Raw genomic sequence first — 9,980 nt, forward strand, 5'->3', positions numbered from 1 at the left:
GGTGTCATGCATCTCTAGTCCCAGCTACCTGGGAGGCTGAGATGGGTGGATTGCTCGAGTCTGGGAGTTTGAGCTTGCAGTGAGCCAAGATCGTGCCACTGCACTCCAACCTGGGCGACAGAATAAGACTCTGTCTCAAAAAAAAAAAAAAAAAAAAAAAGCAAATCCCAGATTTTGCACACTTAACCTGAATTAAAAACTTTTTTAATGTCAAAAAACATGAAGTTTTGTTTTCAACTGAAACCTAACTAAAGGAGAAGCAAAAACCTGGATTCTGCAAGAGCCATATGAATAAATGTTATTTTTAAATCGTTTTTAATTTAAAAAGGAGTAAAATCTGGAATTTGCATACTCAACATGAACAAAAATAGTGCATACATTTTAATGAAAAAATTTTAAAGTGCAGAATCCAGGGTTTGTACACTCAACCTAAGTAAAATAAAATACATATTTTTTGGCCGGGCGCGGTGGCTCACGCCTGTAATCCCCGCACTTTGGGAGGCTGAGGCGGGCAGATCACCTGAGGCCAGGAGTTCAAGACCAGCCTGGCCAACATGACAAAATCCCGTCTCTATTAAAAGTACAAAAATTAGCCCAGCATGGTGGCACATGCCTGTAATCCCAGCTACTCAGGAGGCTGAGGCAGGAGAATTGCTTGAACCCAGGAGGTGGAGGTTGCAGTGAGCCGAGATCGCACCATTGCACTCCAGCCTGGGCAACAAGAGCAAGACTCCATCTAAAATAATAATAATAATAATAATATATATATTAATTAAATAAAACAAGGTGCTCATGCCTGTTATCCTAACACTTTGGGAGATTGAGGCAGGGGGATTGCTTGAGCCTAGGAGTTCAAGACCAGCCTGGGCAACATAGGGAGACACTGTCTCCACAAAAAAATTTAAAAAACATTAACCAGGCTTAGTGTCATGCACCTGTAGTCCCAGCTACTCAGGAGGTTGAGGCAGAAGGATGGCTTGAGCCCAGGAATGTGAGGCTGCAGTGGGCTGTGATCACGCCACTGCACTTTAGCCTGGTGACAAACCTTGTCTCAAAAAAAAAAAAAATTAAATAAGAAGTCTTGCAAATTCTACCTAAACGATAATGAAGTGAAATAATTAACACAAGTAAAACCTGGATTTTCCACTCCATCTCTATAAAATAAAATTTTTTTTTTTTTGAGACAGAGTCTCGCTCTGTTGCCCAGGCTGGAGTGCAGTGGCATGGGCTCACTGCAACCTCCGCCTCCTGGGTTCAAGTGATTATCCTGCCTCAGCCTCCCGAGTACCTGGAATTACAGGTGCGCACCATCACGCCTGGCTAATTTTTTACATTTTTGGTAGAGACAGGGTTTCAAAGGGTTGGCCAGGCTGATCTTGAACTCCTGACCTCAAGTAATCCGTCTGCCACGGCCTCCCAAAGTGCTGGGATTACAGGCGTGAGCCACCATGCCCAGCCTAAAAGTAATTTTATAAGTAAAATAAATAAACATATTTTGCATACTTCATCCAAATAAAAGACCTAATAGTGTGACTCAAGCAGAGGGACTATGGGAAAGGACCGAGGAGCACTGGCTGCCCAGGTGAAGCAGCACAGTCTGAGGAGCTCAGGCCTCAGCTTCCCAGCCTTTGTCCTCATGGTATCCCCCTGCCAGGTAGCGCCACCCTTGGTTAACCACACAGCCCAGGGCCCCACCTCACCTGCTCCTCTGTGGTGTCGTCCACATCGACATCAAACAGGGAGCCCAGGTAGGCCAGGTGGAAGATGGCCAGGGCTCCAAAGAGCAAATTTAAGGCTCGCACCCCCAGGCCCTGTGGGGGACAGATGGATATATTTGGCAACTGGACCTACTCACTGTGTCCCACCTCCTCCTTCGTGGGGGAGCCCAGGGGACACACAGGGCACAATGGGTTCCAGGACTGAGAATGCCCAGGGTACCCCCTGAGATAGGGAAGAGATGGTTCAGGGAGCCTCCTATGGGAGTACAGAGGCATCCAAGGATGAGGGTACTGTTCACAGTGAGGGCATCCTGGGTTGGGGAGCTTCGAGTCTCCAGGCAGAGGAGGAAGAGTGGCAGGGCTTTGAGTCGGGGCTTTATAGTAATGAACGGGAGTCGGGTGGGAGACAAATATGAGGTTGTCTGTACTACTTATTGCAAACAGAATGAAAAACACAAAACCAAACCAAACCAAATCCCCACCATGACCTAGCGGGCCCATGCCTCCCACCCATCTCCCCTCCCCACCCTACCTCTGCTCAAGCCACACTGGCTGCCTTGCTATTCCTCAAAGATTCCAGGCCCTCTCCTACCTCAGGGCCTTTCCACTGGGTGTCCCTCTGCCTGGAACGTTTCCCTCTCTCACCTCCTTCGGTTAAAGGCCTCAAACGTCACCTCACCAGGGAGGCTTCTCTGACCTCCCTATTTCAAATGGAAATCACCCCCATAAAGGAATCACCTTTTCCTTACGCATTTTCTCCTTAGCACTACTTGCAATCTGACACACTATTATTAGACTTTACTGACTCATTTTTTATCTACTGTCTGCCGGGTTAAAATGCTTGTCCCATAGTGCTGGGACTTCGGTCTGTTTTGTTCACCATGTCTCCAGCACCTAGAGCACCAACAGGCACTCAACGGATGTTCATTGGGGGAAACAAATGCCAGGTGTGTATACAGCAGATGCTCGATAAATGCCTGTTAGGGAAACAGATGCTAGCCAATAGAGGAGAGGTTATGGGGATGGCTCAGGCACCAAAAGAAGAAGTTGGGCACCCTGAGACAGATACAAGGTAGAGACAGAAGGAACATTTTTGACGGGGAGTGTTGGGCACAAGGTTGCCCAGGCTGAACCCTCACCAAGCGATGCTGGTGTGAACAGTCTGGCGGGCACCGCTTTGACAAGACACAGGCACTGAGGATCCGAGCCAGGCGCTTCCGGAGGACTGGGGCAGTGGGGAGAGGTAAGGGGGTCAGGTTAGCCTCAGGGGAGGCTGGCTCCAGCCCCCGACCAACCTTCTATCCATCGGCTGGGCTGGGCCCTGCACTCACCATGCTCCACGTAAGTGATAAAAGCCAGGGATAGCAGGACCGCAGCCAGGTGGAAGCTGAAGCCCTGGGGGAGTGCAGGGGACAATGGAATGAGTGAGGAAGAGGCCCTGCCACCCGCCCCCACCCAGCTTCCACCCTGATCCTGTTCCACCCTGCTCACATGTAGGAGGGCGCTGGCTGCATAGGTGACCAGGACAGCTGAGAAGGTCCCCAGGCGGAGAGCATTCTTGAAAACATCTGGAAGGGAAGAGATGTGGGACAAAATTCTCCTGAGAGTCCCCCAGCCCCTCCTGGAAGGCCATCGGCAGGATGAGAATACCCACAACCTGTTGGAGCCCCCAGGATAAAGTCCTTAGATGGCCTCAAACTTCACATGCCCGAAGCCCAGCTCCTGATCTTCCCCCGAGCCTGCTCCTCCCAGTCTCATCAAGTTCAGTCAATGTCAACTCCACCCTTCCAGTTCCTCAGGGCAAAAACCTGGGAATTACCCTTCATTTGCCCTCCCCAAACTCCCACATCCAAATTCAGCAAATCGTGTGAGTTCCACCTTCAGAATATGCCAGAATCTGAGCTCTCCTCTCCACATCCACTGCCGCCACCACCATCACTGGCCTGGTGATAGCAGTGGCCTCCTCACTGCTGCATCCTTGCCCCCTCCCCTCAGTCTGTCCTCACAGTAGCCAGAGGGATCCTGTTGCAACCTGAGTCAGCCCAAGGCCCTCCTCAGCTTGGAGCCCTGCCGTGGCGCTCATCTCTCTCAAAGAAAAAGCCAAAGTCCTCTCTGTGGCCCACGAGACCCTCCAGGCCCTCCCTGACCTCATTTCCTGCCACTGGCCCCTGGCTCACTCTGCTCCTGCCCCCACTGGCTTTCTTGCTGTTCCCCATGCACCAAGCAAGTTCCCACCTCAGGACCTTTGCACCTGCTGTTACCGCATCTGCTACATTCCTCCCCCATATATCTGCACTCCCTGCTCCCTCACCTGCCTTGCGTCTTTGCTCCAATGTCACCTCCTTGGGGAGACTTGCCCTGGCTAATTTTTTACAATTGCAATACCCCACCCTCCCCACTCCTATCTCCTGCCAGCACTCCTGGATCACCTTTACCTGCTTTATTTTTTTTTTTTTTTTTTTTTTTTTTTTTTTTACCATAGCACTTATCAACACCTGAGCTATTATGTATTTTTTTCTCTTATGTATCATCTGCCCCCCAGGAGAACTGCAGCTCCACAAGGGTAGGGATTTTGGGTGCCTAGCACACGGAAGGTGCTCAGTAAATGTATGAATGTATGAAAGGGCCTGGATTACCAACATAGCTGGAGTGGTGACTTGGTGACTCACAGTTATTTAGCCAATAAGACATAGGCAGGTTCCAGCTTGTGACAACTTCCACCATTGACCGAGGCAGCTCCACATTCAGTGGCTTAGACACCGTCAGGTCCCTGTTGGCAGAAGAGATATGCACATCCATTTGGGATCTCAACTCATCTGACCACCACACTTCTGTCTTGGCTGTTCCCTCCCTGGGAGCACCCGCCCTCCTCCCTGCAGCTCCTCTAGGCAGCACCCTGTGGGAGAGGGGGTCCCCAAGCCCTCCCACCATTCCAGGTGATCCTTCTCCTCGGTAAAGCCAGCCCCCGCCAACGTGGCTGTGGCCTCGGACAGAAAGCCCACAAAATAGTTGCTGAAGTGGAAGGAGACAGCACTCTCGTAGGCTCGCAGCCACCTGGGGAGAAAGGGGCAGGGGTGTGAGGCATCACGTTCAGGTCCCAACATGATACCCCACCACATGTCAGCATCCTGGGCCCCGCTCTGTAGACTCACCTTACCATGGTGCCCCTAGGGCCCCCAGGGGTCAGGAAGGCAGCAGAGAAGAAAGAAAAGAGAGTCAGAGAGGCCCTGGAGGCTGGTCTGAATTGTTCAGACAAGACAGACGAAATGTAACCGCAAAAAAGGTGACCTATGATAGTCACACACAGACATCCACCCTCAGGCAGTTAGTCTTATGTGGCTCAAACGGATGCATGAGCTGTCCTATAATATGGCATGTCTTATAATATGTCCTATAATGTGGCAGGCTCACATGGCCAGACGGCCAAAGCCAGCCACCATCAGAGGCCCGACTTCACAGACCTGCACCCTCTAACAGCCAGACACAAATATCAGACTCCCAGCCTTGCAGTGCTCTAACCTGACTCAGTGACCATAGGACAGCCAAAAATCCCTGAGCAGGGCACAGAGAACATCAAACACCCTGCTATGCACACACACACACCCCCTACTAGTTGCAATCAGACATGGTCAAAAACAGGCAGCATCTTGCGTTGGAAAAAGTATAGGTTCTGAAGTTAGGCCTGGGATTCATGCCTGGCTGCTTAGCTGGGTGACACTGGTCAAGTCACTTGACCTTTTGGAGACTCATTTGGCATTAGACCTAAACAGCAGTCAGGGAGTGGGGCAGGGGCCATACAACCAAAGAGCCCAATCAAACCCTATATTCAAACCAGAGGCAGTCAGTCCTGTAGGCAGGCACAGACCAGAGTTGGGTACAACCCCTCAGCTAGACAACACCAAGCCATCAGGCAAGGCAGACACACAGGCAGAGGTAGCCCATGAACTCCACAGACAGGCATATGACAAGCCACAGTCAGATCCACTCCTGGCCAAAGCAACAAAAAATCAGAATCATCAACACAGATTTATCTTATCCAATGACAGCCACGCACCCTATCATTGACGGCACAGCCAGACAGCCACTCACAGGCTTACATTCTGGGGGTCAGTGGCCAATAGACAAACAACCCATACATATCCCTAGCCAGAGTCACTGACAGGTTAAAGTCACCCAACAAACACACACTTGTCACTCTCCATGACAGTTATGTGACTCGCTTCTAACAGCGAGACAGCTGAACAGGTGGACAGCCAGACACATAGTATGTGTTGGAGTGTCAGTCATACAGAGTCACAGAGCCAAGCTTGGTCAGCCAGCCAGCCAGCCACAGTCTCTGTCTAGTCATGGAGTTGACGGTCAGACACACTTGGACACATAGAACCCATTGGTCATGGGCTCTGCCCCCACTCACGTCAGCCCCACTCCACGCGCCCTCACACCTGCCCTCATTTACCTGGCTTTGCGTTTCTTGCTGTAGTAACAGAAGACAGAAAGAAGCATTAAGAGACAGGCTCAGAACTGGGGAAACCGTGGGTCCCTACCCAACCCCCTCATTGCTGGGCAGGGGCCTCAAAGGCTGTGCTCACTTGCGAAGGAGGCGGTCACCATCGAGGGGGATGAAGTACGGGAAGAGGTAGGGGCCCACGCAAGTGGACAGCACAAGGCACAGCAGGGCCAGTGCCAGGCTCCGGGCCACCTTCTGCAGCCATCGGCAGCTCTGTAGGGATCAAGGCTCCATGAGTGCTGCCCCAGGGTGGCTCCCACAGTCCCTGCCCACCCATCCACTCAGGACCTCACCAGTGGGCGGCCTTGGACAGCTTGTAGGTAGCTGTGGAAGGATATCCAGGGCCCGAACACGATGGTGCCCACGAAGTAGAGGTAGCCCATGAACTCCACCGGCGAGGGCACCGCACCCACCTCGCCCCGGTCCAGGTCAAAACCCAGAGACACCGCTTTCATGGCCACAATCATCTGGGCCCCTATGTATGGTGCCCATGGTCAAGTGGATGGGCAGAGAGCAGATCAGCATGGCAGGGAGCAGGTGCATCAGGTGAGATGTGGTAGGAAAAGGGGGCACAAGGATGGATAGGTGGGCATGGGACAGATAGGCAGGTGGGCAAGGAAGCCCAGGACAGATAGATGCCCTTACTCCAGAGAGTCAGGCACGTACATGACACGAGACAGACAGACTTCGGGAAAATGCACAGTGGAAAGAGACACGGACCCGAGGGTAATGTGAGGTCTGCATGTGCAGTGGGGTGGGCAGGTGAGGGAGAAAAGCAGGGGAGGAAAGGCACAGGGTGGGGGCAGTTAGGAGACACGGAGTGGGGCAGGGGGGTTGGGCAGGTGAGAGGAGCAGGGGCAGGGCTACCTACCTCGCATCTTGTGCCATGTCACGGTGTCTACCATGTGCATCTCACTGAGGAAAAAGGTGCTGGTCTTGGTCCCATGACACTCATGGCCTCTGAGACCACGGGGGACGGGGGAAGGGGGGACCAAGGTGCCCAGAGGGTTCTGCCTCCTCCTATCCTACAACAGTCTCATGGCAGAAAAATTCTCCCAGGCTTCCTCCTCCAGGGGGAGCCCATGCCCAACCTGTCCCTTACAGTCCTGTGAAAGGACAAATCTCCCAGATTCCCTTCTCCAGGGACACTCCACACCTTCCCTGTTCTGTTTCTCCTCATAGGCAAATGATTATCCCAGACTCCTTTGTTTCTCCAGGGAATCTCACCACCCTCCCTGTCTTGGAGAACTTCATCAGGGGCCTGGGGACCCACCCACGCACTTCAGCCAACAGTGTGAGGATAAGGATGCACACTCATACCCCATGAGTAGGTAGATGAGGATGGTGACAGAGAGGAAGACGCCTCGATGGGAGGAATGTCGGCAGAGGAACAGCACGAGGTAGCACAGGAGGCTGAGCAGCACGACCCAAACCATGTGCAGCTGGAAGAAGTGGTAGAGGCTGAAGAACCCGCCTGCCACGGTGCTTGCATGCTTCAGGTAGGATGGCAACCCTTTGGGTGAAAGGGAGAAAGAAAGGGAGAGAAAGAACGAGAAAGAGAGAGAGAGGGAGTGGGAGGAAGGGAGGAAGGGAGGGAGGGAGGGAGGGAGGGAGAGAGGGAGAACAAGAAAGAGAAGGTTGGTGGGCTGGTAGGAAGGGGAGGATGACCTGGGCAGAGGGCGTAGCCAGGGCAAAGGCCTTCAGGCTGGAATGTAGTGGGATTGGAGGGGCCAAAGCAGGTGTTGGGGAGCTGGAGAGGGTGGCAGGGCCTGGGTTTAAAGAAAAGAAACATCTGTAAAGGGCATTTGGGGGACCCTGGAAGAAATTCAGATATCAATTTATATAGGATAACATTATTGTATCCAGATTCAATGTCTTGGGGGGTGATGGTGGAGGATGTGTTTGTGGGGGATGATGTCCTTGTTCTCAGGGGCCACACACTGAAGGATGTGAGGTACAGTGTCATGATGTCAGCAGGTTATTCAAGCAATTCAGGAAGATGATAGATGGATGGATGGATAGATAGATAGATAGATAGATAGATAGATAGATAGATAGATAGATAGATGGATGGATGGATGGATGGATAGATAGATAGATAGATAGATAGATAGATAGATAGAGCCAGCTAATGTGGCAAGATGTTGACAGAGAATCTGGTGATGCATACGTGGGTGCTCATTGTACTATTTTTTCAACATTTCAGTAGCTTTGAAATATTTCAAAATAATAAACCTGGGAAAAAATAGAACATCCATTAAAAAAAAAAAAGAAAAGAAAAAAGAAAGTGTAGAACCTTCGGATCTCAGATTTCCAGAAATCTCTGCCTCCTATAGGAATCTTGGGGACTTGGAATCTTTCATTAAGATACAGGCCTGCTATGACTGTGGAAACATTTCAGAATCCTAGAATCCAGAAAATGCATCATGCCCTGATTATAGAAATCCACAAACGCCAACATTTCAGAAGTCTAGAATGTGAGAATTTCAATTGTCAGAATCTCCAAACCCTGTAATCACGGTACTTTGGGATTCCATAACCCTGTGACATCAGCATGGCAATGTCTTATAACCTTGGTATGTAGACATTTCAGAATCCCAAGATCCAAGAATCTCACTTTCCGGAATCCCAGAACCCAGGAATACTGAAGGGCATGGCTTGGCATGGCAGGATGTGGCTTGGTGTGGTGTGGCATGGGGTGGCTGGCATAGTAGGATGCAGTATGGTGGAATGGGGTTTGGCCTGGTGGGATGTGGTGGGGCTGAACGTGTTGGGGCCCAGCTTGGACATGCTGGGGCCTGGCAGGATGTGGCAGGGTAAGGTGTGGCTCGATACGGATGAATGTGGGAGGTCTGATATGGCCTGGCATGGTGGCGCACGGTATGGCAGGCACTTACCGAGCCTCCAGAGGAGGCGGCAGGCGAGGCAGATGGCAAGGAGCAGCCAGATCTGGTCAAGGCCCTGCTGGGCAGTAGGCAGGAGACAGCCTTGCAGTAGCTGCTGGAAAAATTCCTGGCGGCTGAAGGTGGCCATTGCGGACCCCCACGGATGGATGGCCAGATGGATAGATCTGTCAAAGCAGGGACACAGAGGGAGCGGGTGTCCGTGGGGCAGACCTCGCTTAAGGGATGGACTCCGACACTCACATTTCAGCTTGGGGCTGCCCAACCCATGTAAAGGCACGTACTGGAGGACTGGGGGAGGGTGTGAGAAGTCAGGTACATCAGACTGAGCCACCAGCTGTGTGCATGTGAGTGTTCGGCATGCACACGCACAGCCTGTGACCTGGAGTGAATGAAGGACCTCTGTCTCTCCAATGCTGTGAACAGTCCAGTCCGATGGTGATGGGATGGCATACATTTCAGGCCCATATATCAAATGGGGCGGGCGACGGGAAGGGGAATCCCTGGTTTCCAAGGTAGAGTCGCTCTGAGTGGAGGGCAGAGAGGGGGATTCTGTGACACTTGGGGGCCGTGTGCATCTCTCCTTGTATGGATGCAGCGGCGCGGGGCGGGGGTTTGTCCTGTATCCTCCGCGCGCCTCATCTCATCCCCACCCGGCGAGAGGCCGCCAACAAAGTCCTGCCCAGGTCTGGGGACTGCAAGGAGGTGGTGGCAGAGGACATAGCCGGAGGGAGAGTCGGAAAGGTGATGGGGAGGGGGTCCTAGCGCTCGCGCTACAGATCCACCCGGGGAGGCCGGCTCAGGGATGGGAGCTGGGGAGCCGCGTGCGCACTACTGGCGACCTACCTGGCA

At 52.3% G+C, this 9,980-nt stretch overlaps 2 protein-coding genes across 5 annotated transcripts in view; both read right to left on the reverse strand.

The window, feature by feature from the left end:
- The window catches only part of EBP (emopamil binding protein (sterol isomerase)), a 10,461-nt gene extending 10,306 nt beyond the window's left edge, over positions 1-155 (reverse strand). Inside the window, exon 1 of the mRNA XM_011991427.1 lies at positions 111-155. The gene's annotated coding sequence lies outside the window, so the exon portion shown is untranslated. The remainder of the gene's footprint in view (positions 1-110) is intronic.
- PORCN (porcupine homolog (Drosophila)) overlaps positions 1-9,651 on the reverse strand; it is an 11,710-nt gene extending 2,059 nt beyond the window's left edge. The window contains exons 1-13 of one of the 4 annotated variants that reach the window (XM_011991420.1): positions 9,123-9,651; positions 7,546-7,738; positions 7,097-7,140; positions 6,519-6,700; positions 6,308-6,438; positions 6,175-6,192; positions 4,871-4,885; positions 4,647-4,772; positions 4,388-4,488; positions 3,210-3,286; positions 3,050-3,113; positions 2,858-2,943; positions 1,701-1,811 (exon numbers count right to left, since the gene is read on the reverse strand). In XM_011991420.1, the coding sequence (XP_011846810.1) occupies positions 1,701-1,811; positions 2,858-2,943; positions 3,050-3,113; positions 3,210-3,286; positions 4,388-4,488; positions 4,647-4,772; positions 4,871-4,885; positions 6,175-6,192; positions 6,308-6,438; positions 6,519-6,700; positions 7,097-7,140; positions 7,546-7,738; positions 9,123-9,585 (1,611 nt within the window). In that variant the 5' untranslated portion in view covers positions 9,586-9,651. The remainder of the gene's footprint in view (positions 1-1,700; positions 1,812-2,857; positions 2,944-3,049; positions 3,114-3,209; positions 3,287-4,387; positions 4,489-4,646; positions 4,773-4,870; positions 4,886-6,174; positions 6,193-6,307; positions 6,439-6,518; positions 6,701-7,096; positions 7,141-7,545; positions 7,739-9,122) is intronic. The other 3 variants (XM_011991422.1, XM_011991421.1, XM_011991423.1) reach the window with 3 other exon arrangements.
- Positions 9,652-9,980: the final 329 nt, after the last annotated feature.

Source organism: Mandrillus leucophaeus, unplaced genomic scaffold (genome assembly GCF_000951045.1).
Source record: "Mandrillus leucophaeus isolate KB7577 unplaced genomic scaffold, Mleu.le_1.0 Scaffold395, whole genome shotgun sequence".
NCBI classification, from domain to species: domain Eukaryota; kingdom Metazoa; phylum Chordata; class Mammalia; order Primates; family Cercopithecidae; genus Mandrillus; species Mandrillus leucophaeus.